The 19113-nt window shown below is 36.3% G+C and overlaps 1 protein-coding gene across 1 annotated transcript in view; it reads left to right on the top strand.

The window, feature by feature from the left end:
• NCAM2 (neural cell adhesion molecule 2) overlaps positions 1 to 6212 on the top strand; it is a 271224-nt gene extending 265012 nt beyond the window's left edge. The window contains exon 19 of the mRNA XM_054061402.1: positions 5117 to 6212. Coding sequence (XP_053917377.1) covers positions 5117 to 5228 — 112 coding nt within the window. The 3' untranslated portion in view covers positions 5229 to 6212. The remainder of the gene's footprint in view (positions 1 to 5116) is intronic.
• Positions 6213 to 19113: the final 12901 nt, after the last annotated feature.

Below are 19113 nucleotides of genomic sequence, written 5' to 3'. Positions count from 1 at the left end.
ATCCTGCTATCCCCCAGCTCTCCCTGCTACGTTCATAGGCTGGAAGGTGAGGTCAGAGCCCTGCCTGCTCTCTCTGGCTCTCACTCCAAATCTGGTCCCCATGCTCCCCTGCCACTTGCAGTTAACCTCCAAACCCTACAGGAGACCACAGCTGGCAGTGGTAGTTCACAGCTCTGCACACTTTTCTCTCAGCCCCGGCACCTACCACCACCACACCTCCCCCACCCCACCCTTCTGACCCTTCTGAGTGGTGGCTCAGCAGGAGGATGAGGATCTTTTTATTCTGCTGCAGCTGATCTTTACCACATACCCAGGGCTCACCCAACAATTATTCATCAGTCTGTGGGAATAAGCTGACTCACGAGAGAGGCCTTAGATTTGGTCACACACACACACACACCTTGTGTGTATGGCGCAATTATTCCATGCTCCAGAAACCCAGCTCCTCCTGAGGTGGTCCCTTCTTGCCTTTGCTCACGTAAGTGAGAGCATAGCTCAGTATTTATGTTTATGGGCTTACAAGCTCTGTTTGCTTCCTGTGTCACTGGTACCAGCCTTGCATTCAGGGATCCCAGCTGCTGGCAGTCAGGTCCTCTGCTCCATTTTGCAGCCCCTGGAAAAGATTAAGCTGAGTAGAGTGGTCAGTGTTTGTACCTGAATAGCACTTTTTGAAATGTGTGTGAAGGTTAAACTGACGGTTGTGATGAGGCACAAGGTAGCTGGTATTTTGCTAAGCTTACTATCACAAAGAGAGCTTCTGTTGTGCTGATTTGGGGTTTTCTTTCGTTTTTCTCCTGAAACTGTAGTTTGAAGAGAAACATATTTCGACAAAGGTGATGACAGTACCATTCCTTCTTTTAAGAGCTCACCTGATGATGTTAAGGGATGTGAACTGATTGCTCAAGAGTTTCATTTCTGAGCCTCAAAAACTGACTGATTTGAAATTATTAAAGAAAGCTACAAGTCTCTTTGGCTTGACCCCAAAGCTTTTTATGTGTTGTGAAAAATTCCTACCTCATAGCTTTCAGGGCTATGAAGACACTTCTGCAGTAAATATAGAAACTCACCTGTTGAATTTTTGATGCACCACAATTGATGAGGTGCATCTTCTAAGAGGACAGGATATCATTATAAAAGCCTTCTTTTTCTGAAAATACAAAAAAATTGCCTTCCTTGCTACTAGCTAGAACTGCAAACGACAGAACCCTTAATAAGGAAAAGTCTGTGTTATTGGCTGTCATTGGCATTTGTAGTAAATGGGGGGGTGGAGGTGGTATGTATTGTGTAACTGAACATTAACTTCTTTAAAGAAACTGTATCTGAAGACTTCAAACTTGTGTTAGTAAAAAATTATATCATTTATTGCATGTCTAAAGATGTGTTTGCTCTTCTTATTAGAATTTATACCGAGAACCCACAGCTTTGTAAGGAGTTAGGGCAATGTAGTTGTAAACATTGTACAAGTCCAGGGAGCCTTAGATGTGTTAGTGGTAAGGCACTAGGGCAACATTTTGTTGTGCTTCAAGACTGTAGCAGCAGATTTTGCAGATACAAATGATATGCATCCAGCAAGTAACACGATACAAGAAAAGATTAAGTTCAGTTCTTCCTGCTTGTCCCAATCATTGGAACAGCTGACAGAAGTGAAATATGAGAAAGTTAAGATTAAAAATGGTTTATTGTCCTACAGGAGGAGGCAAGAATCAGTCACTGGTGCCATGAAAAAAAATAACTAGGTAATGGGAACAACTGATAAGGAGCTTGATCTCCTTGGAGGATAGGAATGCTAAGAGATAATAATAACACATACCTTATTGGTAATTTCTCCCACAAGCAGTGGCAAAAGGCAGCAATCCAAGGTACAGCTGCATGGGGGTCAGCTAAAGATTCTGAACAGCATCACTTAGGAAACCAGATATCAACAGAGCATTTTGTCATCAGGATGCCTGAAGGGACATTGCTACTAAGGGAACATGGAATGGCCTTCTGCTTACACACAAGTCATAGCTGATGAAATAGAGAAGCCCTATGAAGTACAGGTGTGATGCCACTAAAGGAAAGGGGGATGTAATTGGGTAGAAGTAAGTGTCTCAGTAGGAATAACACAAAACCACATTGTCAACAACAGGAGTTATCAGCCATAAAAAGGTACACGCTGGGCAGGGTAAAGATGTCCAGCAGGGATCTTGCAAGGAGGAGTTTAGCTTACAGGATGGTAGAGTTTCAAGGTCATTCCTGGCAGGCAGTGTTCATTCAAAGTGGGATTCATTCTGACTAATTATAGCTGTCTTAAAGGTATACAAGTTAAGCTTTCAGTTTTAATTAGGTTAAATATTTTGAATAATTATCTGAATTATTTTCGATTCTACCAAATTAGACTCAGAACTTTAAATGCAAATAATTATTTAAGAGATTACTTCCTTTTACACTAATTGGGTATTTTCATTATATTGCTCAGTATATTATTCAGGAATCTACATTTTGTCTTAACTCAGGTGATTCCTGTCAAAACCATGTTTGGGAACCATGTGTCACAGATGAGCACAAAATACGTACCTATGGAAGTCAACATGTTTTAATAGTATTGGCAGGAAATCACTATAAGCTTTGAATTTCATATTATAAAATTTGATTAAAATATCATATGCAATGTGGTACTATAATTACATTCCTAGTCTGACATATTGTGGTTCTAGTAGTGGTTGAGTTTTTCTTAGTATTAATGAAGGTGAGTGAATTCCAGTATTAAACAGGCTAGGAGCCATTTTCCTATGAAATAGGAAAGTAGATATTCCATTTAAAGTTTTGTCTGGATAATATCAGCAGACTGCTGCAGTTAGGACACATGCAGTGCTGGAGGAAGTCAATATTATTAATGACTGATAACAGCCAGGATCTGTTTAAAGTTGTCTAGTCTTTTTTTTTTTCAAAAAATCTTTTACTATAAAATGCTTTTAGCACTGAAAAGATAAGTCTGTGCATCTGAAAAAATACAAAATTATTTCAAATAGGTACAGCTAAAGAAAAATTAGATGTAGAAAAAATGGATGTAATTAAAACAATTAAAATTCTTTTAGTTAATTAAAATAGGAAAATAATTGAATCTATTAGTCACGATTAAATATGAATTAATACTTGAAACAAATGGAGAGAAAAATTCCATAACAATAAAAATGTTGTCGTAGTCAAAAAGGGCAATGTCAAGTGATAACTGAACAGATAAGTTCACATCCTATCCAAACGTCCCCACAAGTTTTTAAAGACAATAAGGTCAAAGAATGGTGGATGGACTTTTTTTTATGAAAACTCATAAAACATTTTATTTGTTTGTGGTTCTATATTTTTCCTTGCTTGCACTGAAAGCAAGGCTAATTAATTATTTGTGTGATCATGGATTTCAGTGGTATCAGGTATCCTCCAACAGGGTTCTAATAAATCTTCCTATTTCAAATAATTTAAAATTGTTTGTACCATACTTACTCCACTTATCCAAAAACAATTTATTTACATTTTCACACAGTATATTCTATCAATCGCCCACTTATTACTTTGACTAAATATTTACTCCCTTTCAGCACCATCTTTTGCAAAATTACTCTGCCTTTACATAAAACTAGATTAAATTAGACACTTTTTTAATAATAGTTTAAGTTCTTTGCGTTATCAGGCCTTTAACACAAGTGCCTGCTAACCTAAGCTGTACCTCATGGGCCATGCTTCCACTAGGCCAGATGTTTATCCTTTTAAAAATAGCTTTGTGTTAATTCTGCTTCAGGCATTGTGTTGTGGGCTGAAGTCTGTTTCCTTTGGGTGTGCCACGTGAAGCAGACAATTACTAGAGACTTCCCTCTGTAGTCAAAGCCAGACACCTGATTTATATCCCACATATTTTACTGTAACAGAACAAGTTAGTCTACTCTTTGATTTCTCTCAGATGTAGGTTGTGCTCATTGTTTAACATCTAGATAAAAAGTAACTTTTTTTAGTTCATTTCAGAGAGCCTAAATTTCATAAGACTGGGAATGTGGGTATTGCTTTGGTTTATTTGTTGTTAATAAACACCGTTATTACAAGGGACATTCCTAAGGGATTCCTTAGGTTTTGAACAGTATATTACTCTTTGGGACATCAGAGCAATCACAGTGGAAGTTTACTGAAACATTTAACAATTATTATGAATAAAAAGAGACATATGCACACTATTCATTATTTAAAAAGGCAGAAAACAAATCCAAACTGGAGTCACGATTAACAGCTATTATGCCCAGGAAACTTTATTATATGAACATCTGAGTAAACCATAGATACATTTGACAGCTATATTTTTTGATATGTAACTACTGGCAGTAGGGAATCAATAATTTTTGAGACCTTTTTGAATGAAATCGATGTTTTGTCTTTCCTGTAAAGTATGGGTGGGGAGTCCTTTGACATTGGAATTAAAGATTATAAAATCCAAAGGAATATTTCTGAAATTCAAATACCTTTTGAAGGTCTTCTTGCATTCAAATAACAACAGGGTTGAATGGAAGAAGCCGGCTTCTTATTGTGCCATTTCTTCAGCGATTTCACTGTTGGTCTTGCTATAAAAAACACAGCTAGACTGTGTGCTTTAGCAAAAAATAATTAAGTAACTTCCATTAACTCTGTGTGGTATAAGAAATTCTTTTCTTTACTTATTTCTTGGCATAACCTCCAATAATAGATGTCTTCTTTCATATGTAATTGAATTACATTTAGATACAGACATTTAAAAGTAATATAACCTGGATTCAGCAACAGGCTTGACTGCAAGTATTTCATGTTACCCTTGGGAATGTGCTGTCTTGAGTTAGGTTATTTGGCATTCTCCTGTTTCTTTTGTTTTATTGTAGAAACTGCATTTTAAGAAGTAGCAATGTTCCTATGTACCATTTAACCATTCTGGCTTTGCAAAAATGGAAAGAGTTAGCATGAATTTTTAAAAGCAAAGAACCTCAGTAATTATACATTATTTTCAATAAATTATGTTTTTTTGAAATGCTGTAGGCTGTGTAAATTATACATACATTGTAGGCTTAAATTCCAGATTATATGTTATTTATGTGCTACCATGATTCCTCTTTTCTTCTGACAGGAAACTGCCACTAAAGGAGGAAAATGGGAAAGAAGCTTTAAGTCCAGAAACCATAGAAATCAAAGTTGCTAATGACATCATCCAGTCAAAAGAAGATGATAGCAAAGCATAATAAGATAAACCTCAGCTGTCTGGATAATGCATTTGGATTCAAGTAAACCCAAGACCAAAACTTTACAGCTGACCTTAATTTCTTGGGAAACTTAAGCTTGGGGTAGTTAGTACATGTGTACATATGATGAAATGGTTTCTGAAGACAGTACCTTTCTATTTTTTTGTTAATTATTTTAGTATTTAGGTTCGCTGACATGAAGTCCCATGGTATGAATTTGAAGAATCTGTAGAATAAGATCTGTAATTTATTGTATGACAAAGAATGTCTATTTAGAAAAATACTTTACAAAGCATCCCTAACCAGTGCAAGCTACATACATAAAGTGCCATATACTACTGTATTTTTTTCCCTTTATGATAAAGGAAAAAATTAAGTTGCCTTTAAGAAAAAAAGAAAACCAGTCTCAGTATAATGTTTAAGACCTCAGTGCTGGCATACACTTAGTACTCATTCCAGCTGTGTTTATCACTTAAGAAAATTAAAAAGACATTCCAACCTAGAGCCAGCTCTATCTGCAGTTCCACCTGGGTCTTTTGGTATAGTAAAAAGTCAATAAACTCAATGTACAGATTTAAATAAAATTGGCTATATATTTTGTGGCAGTATATTGGCCATATCCTAACTACATGAGTATGACTCTGAGAGGCCCCAGGATTTTCAGTGCTTCACGTTTTCTGAATTAATATTTGGGTGGTTGCATGTAAACTAGAAGGCAGCAAAGGTGTGAAAAGAAGACTAATTTTTTATCATAATCTTGGCTGCAAGTTAAAACTTACACTAAACACAAGCTCAAATTATTTTTCCAATATATTAATACACATGTAGTATTTATTGTTCATTTAGTTCTAACAATTTTTGTCAAGGGATAAAACTGCATTTAATGTAGTAAATGCATTTGCTTAAAAAATGAATACATAGAATATTAAAAAGTTGGCCATATTAAGGTACCACTTTGTCCTTTATGATATCATACCTTTTGTTTCAACAAAAAGCCCCGTCAGAATACACAGAAAGAAGGATTTTGGCTAGATAGGTAAGAACATTTTTAAATTATTAGTTAACATTATCTTGCATTAGAACTAATACATTTTTCTCTGTCAAGCATTCCTTAAGATAATCTTTCTCATTGTCCTAGTTAACATCAGCACTCTGAAATTTGGCTGATTTATTTGATGAAAGATTAATTCTTATTTATTATCTTTGATTTAGTGTTGCCACTAATTGGAGCAACATATTGTATTTTCATGACAACATAGTGTATCCACACCTACAAAACTCTTTAAAGTCTTACTTTGGAAGAAGTAGATAACCCAAATAAAAAAATGCATTGAAAAATTCTACTTGTCAAGAGTAAATTGTACAGTACCTTGCAGATTTTCCAAATCCAAGTCATAACTGAGTTTTAAGTGTACCTTTACTCAGCAAATTACATCCTCTCCATGCTATATCTGAATTTTGCTCATATTTGAAGTCCTTACATTTCGTGATTTCTCACAGTATGTTATTGACTCTTAGTTGATATTTTGTAGTCATTGCAAAGTGGTTGACTTTTGTGCCATGAAGTCAAAAGTGAAATGTAAATGAGCGCCCTTAAATTTGGGGGAAATGGTAGGTTAACCTCCTTGTCAACTCAAGCTTTAGTGCATTTGAAAGAGCTAAGGAGAATATATTTAATTCATAGATCATTCTTACTTTTCAAAACTAAGTCATTTTATGGGTTTTCTTAGAACTTTTCCTCACTTTTCAAAATACCTACAACGAAACAATTAGTTGAGGACAGAGGCATACCATTGGTGTGAGTAGGATAAGAGGTCAAGTTCCCACAAAACCAGAACCAAAGTGCAAAGAACGGGTAAGAAGAGATAGCAATGTGATATGAAAGTCATGAAAGAGAACAATTTAAACTGCTGCAACGAATTCTCTTTAAATGCTAAGGAACTACTTCTGGGTGAAAGAAAGATGAAGATATTCCTTTATGACCTCACACTGTTGCTCCTGTGTACTGAGCAGGCAGTACTATCAAATAGCTGCTCGTCTATTACATTTCTGTCTTGTTTCTTTCTGAGTACGTACATAACAAGCAGGACTGTCCCCTAACCTATAATTAAGAAAACGAGTTGCCTCATTTATATATGTGAATATTATTCCTATCAAATATGTATTTGCAGCTGAGCTTGCTCTCTCTATCAGAATGTGAGGAAGGGACCTGGAAAATTCAAGCAGCTGAGAATAATGCAGTTGAAGTGGCTGGAACATCTGCACTTCACATCACCTCATGCCCAATGTGGGCAGAGCTAACAGTGTCTAGGCTGAGCTGTAGATGTGTTTAAAATATTACTATTTCTTTTTGAGGCTTACACAAAAAGCCTTCATGACCTAACAGCTGTATGTTGGGCGTTTTGGTTTTGTTTGGTTTTTTTTTACCTAATATGCCCTCTAAGTAGAATGTGATGGGATTAGAGGATTTAAGAGGTCTTGTCAGCACATTTATTATTAGTATGCCTGTGATACTCTTTACAAGTAAAATATACTGCAAAATTATTTCAATATTGGAAGCAAAAGCATTTCCTACTGTATTGGATTACAAATCAAAAGCTGTTTCCACAAGTATTTATTTTCTTCCTGCTATTAAGTCTCTTGCTACTTGGACTACGTGAGGGCTGAGAATAAAACAGTTTTGAATTACTGATGGACTGTTCCAAGCATACCCTTTGGTCTGTTGATTAATAGGTTCTCTCTTGTGCTTTGGCTTTATGCTGCGCAGGAGGAAGCCAAAGTGTAATTGTGAAAGAATGCTCAAAAGCACTGATATTTGCAAATATTTCCAAATGAGGGACAGCATGTAGTAATTTGTAAGATATGTGTAGAACTGGAATAACATAATTTCTTTATTTTCTTTTCCTATTCTAGACTAAAAAGAAAGAAACCAAGTATCTGTATAAATGTCACTTTTACTATCTAAAAGTAATTTTAAGTGTTAGTATGAAATGTCAGAAGAGTTGACAGAATATAACTATTTGTAAAAGTATTCTGAATTGTTACACTAACATACTCCAGGGGCAAGGGTGGGAGGGAGAAATTGAAATTATTGACAATATGGAATGTGGCAGTGACAATCTCTCTTCAACAAAAATAAGAAGTAAAATTAAGTAAAATGACTTAGAGCTTCTTGTTATAATTTTGTTTAGTAGACATGCATTCTGGTTTACTACAATGATATCAAAATTTTTAATTCATGTTTTACAATTTAGTATGCAAATGTACTCTGGAATTTAATGGTTTTGTTTCTTTATTTGTTTTTTCAGCTTCTAAGATTTTTTTGTGGTTGCAGAAATATTTGCTGTTCTGGTGTTGCTAATGTCTAATGTGACAATAATTAATTTATTTAGGCCTCAGTCTTGCAAGAAATTTTGTGTGGCTGTACCCACCCCTCATATGGCACCCCACTGACATCAGTGGTGTTGAGCATGAAGATGGATGTACATTCGTAGGACAGCTTGCAGGATTGGGCCTATTTTCTATCTCTTCATAGATATATACAACGTAGTTATATGGTGGCAGTCATCTACAAAGGCTGTTTGACAACAGTCATACAGTGGTATAGTAAATTCCACCTGCTGTCTTCTGCCTCTGCATTGATGTTCATCCAAAAAAGTGGCTTTCTTTTTATGATGGTAATTACTTTGGTTATTTATTTAAGTGCCAATCATCAAACTGTAGTATAATAACCATGCCATTTTTCTGTTTCCTAGACCAGATAATGGAAATGTATTTGTGCCTTTTGATAGCATGCCACTCTGCTTTATTAAAGAAAAATCTTCAATAATTTGCCTACAAAGCCTGTTTAAAATATTTGAATGCTTTATCATTACATACTTTTTTTCTCAAATATGCTCAAATACTCATCTAAAGTAAGCTGGAGATAGTATTCTCAAGTAACATAAATGTTTTGATCAAAATTTGCAAAAATATATTGAGATCACAATTCTAGTGAGGGTCATAAGGGATTTATTGCTGCTGAAAAGATCCTAGTAAATGGAGCACACGGGGGGAGGGGCTGTTGGGGTGTTTTGACCAGTTTAGCAAGTTGAAGAGTCAGGTAGAAAGTTTTCTCAGTTCTATTTAGGTACTTAGACCGAAAACCTTCACAGCTTTTCTCAAATCTGAAAGATGATGTGGAGCATCTTCCCACCATTTTAACTCTGGAGTACAAATGCAGTGAATATTCGTTTCGCAGTCATTTGTGGCCTCACCATCTCTGTGTAAGTTGTCATAGAAAGTAATATCTTTGTAGAGTAAGTGTTGTGTCTGTTGGGTGACATTCACTCCTGATTAAAGGGCCTCCAAAAAGAATAAAAAAAGCTCAAGAGCCCGGTTCCAAACTGATCTACAGAGGGGTGCTGAGAGCACTGCAGGGAGGACCACAGTGGAATCCAGGTCTCACTGGCACAAATTGACAGTGGAGTCTGAATTTCACCCATCCACCTCAGGGAGGCTCTGCATGTCCTTGGCTGATCAAGTTGCTTTTGTGAATCAGACGTCTAGGTGTAAGTGAAACTTAAATATCCTGCCAGGCTTCTGCTAGCACTTTACACAGAGGAGGTTTTCCTATTAGGAGCTTGTACTGATCAGGAAATGCTGCTAAAAAGTCTTTTAACAGGTTTATCCTGTACATTCCTAGATGACCAGAAATAAAATAATTAAAGTATCCCTCTGAATAATTCATTGTGATTGTGATACTTCTTTAGGTAAAGACGAAAACATTCTAAGAAACAATGGTTTTTTTAAATCCCTTTATTTAACTTCAGATATTTATACCGATTAATGCAAAGCTACTATGGTTAAACAAATCATTTTAAAAGGATCCACCGCCTTTTTCATTTTTTTTTCACATCGTTTCCTGGAGTATTGAATCCACTCGACAGCAGTTCTGTATGGTGGGGGGAAACAACTCACTAAGGTTTAAGTGACCTTCAGAATTTCCGCTGGGCATATAAATCTGTTCTTGCATCATTTTATTTGAACTTGAGCTGAAAAGAAGCCTTTCTATTAAAAATTTGGTTTTGGATCAGATTCTGAGAAATCACAGTTTACCAGTCTATCTTTCCTCTTAACAGGCATTGTGGTTCTCATGATGTTTGACTTTCAAACTTATATATTGGTCATTTTTAGCCCAGAGAAATGAAATAAATATTTATTGCCAAATTTGTATTGGCAGCTTTTAAGTCACAGGTGAGATCAGGAGTGTGTGAGATGACCAGATACAGTGCCAACAGAATTCAGGAAAGCCACTGCCAGAGAGAACAAGAGCCAAAGAGTGAGCTGAGAGAGGGCTCAGATACTGTGAGCATCTCTTGTTAGCAGTGATGAGGAAAGTGGGGAGCTAATGAAATGAGAGATTGCTGGAGGCCATTGCCAAAAGGCATGGTACTGCAGGCTGTGAAAAACAGAGGAGGAGCATTAGCCCTGCAGTATCCTTTAACTCTGCTGTGTAAGTAGGCTACGTTTTTAAACCTAAAATGCTGGGTTGGGGGAAAGGAAAACAGACCCTCAGAGTCTCTGTAGATCAGGGACAAATATATAAAGCAGCCAGATCCACCTGGAAGACAGAGAGTAGAGTGGTATAGAGTTCTCACTAAGAATTTTGAACTAGTTATACAAAGTTTAAAAAAAAAAAAAAAAAAAAGAAAAGAAAAAAGCTTTCCTGCTACAATGAACACTCAATATGTATTTGTATGCTGTGTACAGTCTAAGCTGAAGCATACCATATATATTTTTTTTCTTATTCCACACATTCCTAACAGTCCACTTGCAATATATACCAGCTGAATTATATATTGATAACTTAGGTACCACTGGAGCTAGTTTGTTTATTGTTTCAAAATCTTACGTCCCTAAGAAATGCTATGTATATATATATCTCTCTCTATACTGTAAAAAGAAGTAATATTGCAGATGCTGGTTTTGTATTTATGAAAGACATTGAAGGTATGGCTTAAAGTATATCAACTATTTGTCACTCTTCACCATTTGTATATTAATAGTAAAGATACTTTTACTTTAATGAAGTGTTGTAGTTACATTTATTTTTGCTAAGTGTCTTTCTGTCAAGGATGTCTGCTTCATTAGGGATCTTATGCCAAAAAGATACATATCAATTATTTTTTCCCTCCATTATTTGGTGCTGAATAATGCTCAAGCAGCCGTGCAATTTATTATGCTCTTTTCTGTCAAAACACATCACTGCTGTTAAAAAGTACTATTGTAGCATCTTGAGTTTCCAGCTGAGCTTGAGGCCAATTATGATCAGCCCCCTAAATGTTAGTGTTGAAAAGTAGTCTTTTTTTTCCAAAGAATAATAATGCAACATTTTAAAATGTTTTAAATTTGTACACCAGCAAAAGATGTTATCAGCAGAAAGTAGCCTGTTTTGCCAAACTTTGAGCCTTCCAAATGTCTTGTAACCATGTTAGCACCACCAGGAACTGGTCTAAAAGGCCAGAGAACCTTCAATGAAATGGGCTTTTACTTCAGTTCTGGTTTAAATTCTGCTGAGATGGAGGGTGGGCAAAGCACACCCCAGACAACACAGCTAAGTCACTTCCATGAAATGTGAGAGGAACATCTCTGATCTCTTATTGCCACTAGTAAAATGAAGCTTCCTATGCTGCTCAATTCCCGTGGAAACTTGCTAGATTGTGTTTTCGTGCCCAAGCACCAGCTTTCTGAGTTACACCAAAGCTCTAACAAACCACACCAGCCAAAGAATGGAGTAGATGTACTGAGAAAAAACATAATGTTTCACCCAACTAAGTCTTCTCAGCTATATCTTCTTCTTTCCACAAATCCTTAAGCTCTGATCCTGCAGATGACTCAGACATGGTTTTCCCTTAAATGTCAGTGGCAGCATCAACAATTAGCGAAAAGGTTTCCTTGTACTGAAAAACTGAGCCTGAGGGAACTGTTTCGGTTTCCTGACAACATCAGTGCACCACTGAGTTTTTCATTTAGACACATTTCTTGCTCAAAAAAAAAGCCAGACTTCATCAGGTGATGCATAAGTCTATATCAGATATCTCAAGAGTCAATCAGTTCAGTGCACTGGCCACAAAATAGGCCTCCCTTTAATTTACAGGTGAGCAATAAATACAACTTTTATGAATTACCAGTCACATAAAGACAATGTATGATATCTTCAGAAACAGACTCAACTTTTAAAAATTCAGCATTTCCCCTATATGTCATGCTCTGATATATTTCAGATATGTTACTTAAAACAGAATATATATATTTTTTTTCAGATAACTAGATAAGAACAAGTTATTTACCTGTGTCTTTGCTAAATTAGACATAGATGACATTACAGCAAAAAAATAAACAAAACAAAAAATATGTCACTTAAAACTCATATCCTTGGCAAAAGATAAATAACTTTCTCATTTGGGCCCAAGCAGATCCTGATAAACTATGTTTGTAGGCTCATTCCTATGTGGAAAATGCTTATGTTTGGAATTGTGGATTAAGCTTCATTGGTGATCTATTATTTACTAAAAAAAACCAAACAACCCTCCAATCTGAGTATCATACTTAAATTCCTGTAAAAATCTTTTAAGTAGCAAAAAGAGGAACCTCTCTTTCATTCAGATTAAACAAAGCAAGAAATATGTCCAAAGTCAGTACCAATATAAGGCATTGTCAATGGTGTTGCTAGAAAAGCAGAATGAACCCTATGTGGCAGCAGGTTCATGAGGTCAGGCAATAAATCTCTAAAATTCATTGAGGCACTCTGATGATAAGGTGAACAAAAAAAAATTTTAATTAAAAATAAAAGCTTTTTTCTGCAAAGGAAATGCCATCTTCTAGGACTAAACCAGTGAGGAACAAATTATATCTTACTATCTTTAAATTAAAAAAGGAGTTTCATTGTCTTAGTACATGACATGACAAACTAATTTTACTTTGGCACTTATTTTTATTGCAGAGCAGGGAAAAAAGTAATCATCCTCTTCTGTGTGAAGGACAAAATTATCTTTAACCGCAAAAAAATAGCAAGATGCTGTGTACTGCTATGACATTTGCCAAAGCAATAAGAAGTAAACATTATGATTTTTTTTTCAAGAATTGCTTTTAAATGGATTTGCAAACTACACATATCTTTAAAAATAAAAGAATTTTGAGAATGTAATAACTCCTTGCACATAGTGTATTGCAAGTTTAATTGAAAGGGCATTTGCAATAAAATTCAAACTACTGTGTGATAAGTAGGGCAGAATGGAAGTGTGATGTATATTAGAGGGTTCCTATGAAAAGCTTTTCATTATAGACAAGATTTTTTAATGAGGCCGTTCCTTAATGGGACACAAGTGTTAATTGTTGCACTGGAGTAATGGTTCTGTCCTTCTTGGTATTCATGACATGCCTGACTGCAGCTTTTTGTTCTAGCCTTCTATGTATAAAGTATACATTCAGTAGGAAGTAGTATCTTTTGAAAAAAAACTAAAGACATTTGGAATGTAAAATACAATTTTTGCTTCTGTGAGTAAAGGAAAACAAATAAGCACTACATACATAATCTGGTGATATAATAGACAGTTATGGTATCACTGCCATGTACACTGACACTTTTATTCTTCACCAAGGCAACACAAGCTCCTCAAGCTGAAACACCTTATGGCCGTCTGAAGGATCCACAGTGTTCTCAGGCTGAAGGATGAGGACTTGAACATGCTGCACACATGACCAAGGAAAATGTTTCATTTTTTTTCTGTGATTTTTACTTCAGCATTAGTCCAGGATTTCTGAAAATACACTCTCTGTCTGCTGCATAAGTATGAGAGGGAAACAGTAATCAAGTGGTGTAAGAATGATTGAAGCCATTCTGTCCATTACGGATGAATTTACTGCTGACTCAAGTAAGTAAAAAAAAAAAACAGCAACCCAACAAAAAAAAACCCAGACCCAAGAAAGAGAACCAAAAACCCAAAACAACTGAAAGTGTTTGATTTCTCCAATGCTATTGAAAGATAGCTAGTGCCAAGGTGCCATGAGCACTGGCAGCTCCTGGGGCCAGAGTGCTGGGGGATCAATGTAGGGTCTGGATGGGCTTGGCAGCCGGGATCCATCCCACCCCCCCTAGCCTGGTAGCACAGTGGCCCATGGGGCAGCTAGGGCAGGGTCAGCCCCAGTGAGCCCATGATGGCGATGGAGGGCCAAAGTCAATCTGGGAAGTTAGGATGAACTTAGTTTGTGGGTGGAGCTGAGATGGGAAGAGGTCCACCTGAGCTACTGCTAGGGCAGAGGCTGATGTGTGGTCCTGGTCTGTGGGCAGAGTCAGAGGAGCTTCAAGGCATGGGCACGAACAGTCAGGGCTGCCAGGATTCAGGCAGTCAGAGAGAAAAGTACATAGAGAAATAGAAAATGTATATGTTCCCAGCCTTGTTTAAAGGTTTAGAAGTTACAAAAACGAACAAACGTTACAAAAACGAACAAACAAAACAAACAAACAAAAAAACCCAGAAAACCCCAAACCCACAAAACATTTCAGAGATGGAAATTGTATAACTGCTCATCATCAGCATACTAAAGCAGTAAGATGTTGATCACTCAGGCGACTCATGTTAAGCATGTTTCTCAGCTGAGAAAAGTGTAGTACCAGAAGTAGACTAAGAGTAGCCTTTGTAATTTGATTTTGTTGTATTTTGGGTGAGATTCTTGGGAGATAAGGTCCTTGTATTTCATAATTTGCCTTAAGAGAGAGAGCAGAAGACTGACAGAGAAAAGTTCTGAAGCACTGGTCGGAGGATCCAGTTTCCATATTGAGTGCTGGTTGTATGGACTGAACAAGTCAATTGCCAGGAGAGAGTAATGTTTCCTTTACTCTCCTTGTCTATTTTGTGCCAAAGATTTATGGACCCATTTGTCTTACTGACTTCAGTGAGAACACTTGCAATAAATATAAGAAAAAGCGTAAATTGTTTGCAAGATTTAAACCTTAGATAAAAAGTGGGGGTTGTTTGGTTTTGTGGCAGAGAAATCTTTTTGCAGCTGCTTCATGCAGTGTTAGTGTGCTTGTGTTTTAATGTATTAGGCCATTCAGTTCTTGCAACACAAATATTACCAATCACTGGTTTGGTACATGAGCTGTTAACTTTAGTTGAGCATGAGGGTGATAGCCAAATCCTGGGCTGTGTTCTCCATATGACAATCCACTGGCGAGCTAGACAGAGTAAACAAGTTATCCATAGTCATGATATTGTTAGCTGTAACCCATAGAATACTGAATTATTTATCAAATTATGAAAAAATGAATATCTATGCTTAGATTCAAAAACTTAGTTTGTCTTGGCAGATTATGCTGTCTGTAAGACATATTGCTCTCAAGCACAACCAGTTCCTTCTGTGTGAAAGGGCAATCATTAATTAGCCCATAGTTCAGAAAACAGAGACAATTTCTTCCCTCTGCTAGAACATCCAAATTTCCCTAAAATTACTTAAGTAACGTAACAGACAACAAAGGAAACACCAAGTTAGTAGCAATATTACCCAAAATGTCTTTCTTCAGAAAGTTCTTAACTATCTGCAACTGCATAATTAACCTCTTCTAGGGCATATGTTTCTTTTTTTTTTAGTAGGCCTTTTTAGGGGCAGGACTGTAACTTGAAAGGGATTAAACAAGTGCAGGTGAGGTGTGGCCATTTTGCAAATGGCTGGTGCTTGCATCTTCTCTCTTTCCTGGAGGTAAGTTTATTTAGGTGTTTTTATATCTTTTTTTTCCCTTGTTTCTAAGACAAGAAATTATTGGTAGAAGAACTGTAACAGACAACCTTGTTTCTTCTAAAAGAACAGGCTTTGTTGTTTAAATACTGCAGCTTGTATTGCTGCAGAATTAAAAGCTCAGAGCAAACTCAGGTGGTGTGAGAGCAGAACTACAGTCAAAACCAGTTAAGAATCAAAAAAGAGAATGCAGAAGAGAGGAAGTTGACAGAATAAATCAATAGGAAATCTTTACTGGGATCAAGAATTATGGGTTTAATAATTTTTTATTGCATTTTATTCTGAAGAGGAGTAGGAAGAGTGAGGTGATCAGCAGAAAGACTTTAGTAAAATAGTGTGAAGTTAGGCAAAGATGAGTTAGAAGTTTAGGGAGAGTAATAAGAATGAAAGTGTAGAAGTTTAAGTGAAGCAAAAAAAAAAGGACTTTGCATGAAGAGAACAGTTTAATAGAGGGTTTAATAAAACATTAATCAACAAGAGAAAGACAGAGGGAGATCTACTGTGCTGACCTGGAAGAGAGTGAAATATTAGATGAACACCACAAAAAACTTTAACTGGTAGTGCTGATGTGTTTGGGGGTGGGCAGATGTTCATGTAAATAATTATTTTTCAACAATGTATAGAATTTCTGATCTGATACTTTTCACTGATAACCGTGATTAGTGACTAGAGGAGGTTTATCCTAATTCTTCGTAACTGTTTGGGTATATCTTGTCACTCTATTGCCAATCTTGAATGGGAACAGGAGTCTTTCATATAGTGGTTTTACTTCCTGCTTTGCTGTTATGGTCTTCTGAGGGTGCATATAACGGTAGCTATCTGAAATTCTTAGTGAAATCCTAGTTCTGCCTTGCTTTGGTATTCTAGTGAAAACTGACAGGCCTGCAGCATGATTTATTAAAAACAAATTTCAGCTAAGAGGCAGAGGTGGGTAAACCCTGTGTTCTTTCCTTTTCTGTTCTTCAGTCTTGATTAACTGTGAAGCCACTGAAAGGTATAATTGACAAATTCTACTATTGCAAGCTGGCTTTTGTGCAGTTCTTTGGTTTTGGTGGGTTTTTTGTTTATTTGTTTTGAGGTTTGTTTGTTTTGCTTTTTATAATGTATTCTTTCAATATTCTGACCTGCATAATGAGGGCTTATTCCTATGTTACTGAACATGGGACTGTAACTGAATAATTTTCTTTTTTCTGCAAATTTGTTCCCTTCCTCTCAGACTGTTTCTCTAGTTTTAATGACAATCATGTAGCATCTAGGTATGTCACAAAACCCTGCCTGAGGTGAAATTCTTGCAGAGTTCAGAAAAATTACATTTCCTGAATCTTGAATTTTATGGAAGTTTTTCAGAGTAACCCTAGAGATAGATTCAGATCAATTTTTGTAACTGATATTTATTCCACTACACAAGTTTTCCTCTGTCAAACTTGAATTTTATAAAAAGCAAACATGAGAAGCATACTGCTTCTTCTTTTTGCCTCTCTCTGTGCACAGACTCTTCCTTGGGGCCTTGAACCATCTATGGACCTATTAATTCATGACACTACTGTGTAACTTCCAATTCTTACCATGCCTGTGGTCCGAACAGCTCCATGGCTTCGACTTCTAAAATGTGTCAAGCATACAGATTTTGTTTGAAATTGTATTTTTACTTCAGTCATTTAGCTGAGAAAGTAGGCTGATCATAGCAGTGTGCTGGACAACAGAGCATATGCATCGTTGGGAGATTACTTTTTTTCTGAGCAATTGCTACCTCAGAGAGATGTGTCCTTTTAGTCGAGTGGGCTAGGAGAGGACTTAATGGTGGGTTGCCAGGCTGGGTAAACGTTTCCTCAATTTTTGTTTCTATGGAAGCAGTTTAAGACTATGAGAAGTACATACACACGTTGTCTAAGGGTACAGGCACAGTGTCTAGCTGTGATAGGTTAGGTGAAGAATCTCTTATACTCCCTCTATTTGCAACGAATTTTGACTGGGTGGAATTGTACTGTATCGTAGCTAGGCAGCAGAAAGCTACCTGAGTACATTTTGAGTTTCTCTAATAATATGGATTAGGCCTCTAATACACAGGGGGCTACTACTGAGATTGTAGGAAGCCATAATGAAGGGGTTAAATGATTTAATTTGACTTACCATTTCTCCTGGGACAAACTTATCTACTGGAATAGGAATGATTTATTTTTACATTGATTTCTATTTACTTGGCTCTTCCTAGACCTGCTTACAGAATCTTTACTACAGTAAAATAACAGGTCTCTATGTGGACCTCATTTATGGACCTTTGATAAATTGTACACTTCCTTTTTTTAACCATCATCCATATCATGTGAGTGCAAATTAGGCTGTCATTTTCTAGAAACAAAATGGGTTGTGAATATCTCCCAATACCCTAAAAAAATTGCAGTAGGTAATACTTTTACAATGATAGTTGAAGTTGCTGCCTCCTTATAGCAAGAGTATTTAGAAAAAAATCCAGTGTACTTGAAAATGAAAAATATTCTCTAAAAACTAGTTCCAACTAACATTAATTTCTGTCCTGTGTCTTATTCATGACCAAATTGGTCACTGTTTATTTGCCTGCTACTCTGAGTCTGCTAACAAGAGATTGTCAGTCTCATGGGTAGTTGCTAGCATGTGCTAATCAGAAATACTTTAGAATATAGCAACAATATATAGTGACATTTACAGTCTTTTCTCCTTACTGCCTTTTTGCCACTGCAGTAGTATGCAAGGTGCCGTAACATTATGCTGTATTTAAAACTGCAAGGAAGGATAATTGTCTTTAAAAGATATTTCAGCTTGTGAATGAAGATATACTGTGTATCTGGTTTTCACATGTTACTTTAGTTGAGCTCAAAATATAATAGCAGTATAATTTAAGTTTTTATTATATCTGAATTGGGATAGGTGCAGAATACTTACACATAGCCTCTGGCCTTTTGTATTTTTATGTTCCACTACATGTTATTCTATCGTAGTATGAAGCAACAGAATTTTCTGAAAGCAAAGGTTTTCATCTTGTTATATGCAGATAGATAGACATGGATTGTTTGTTTCAGGTTTTTTTCTTAACAATTCAATTTCTTCAATGAGAAAATTCTGTACTTGCACA

Source organism: Cuculus canorus, chromosome 1, assembly GCF_017976375.1.
Source record: "Cuculus canorus isolate bCucCan1 chromosome 1, bCucCan1.pri, whole genome shotgun sequence".
Taxonomy (NCBI): domain Eukaryota; kingdom Metazoa; phylum Chordata; class Aves; order Cuculiformes; family Cuculidae; genus Cuculus; species Cuculus canorus.
The sequence above is the reverse complement of the archived record's forward strand: the minus strand, read 5'-3'. Positions and strand labels throughout refer to the sequence as shown.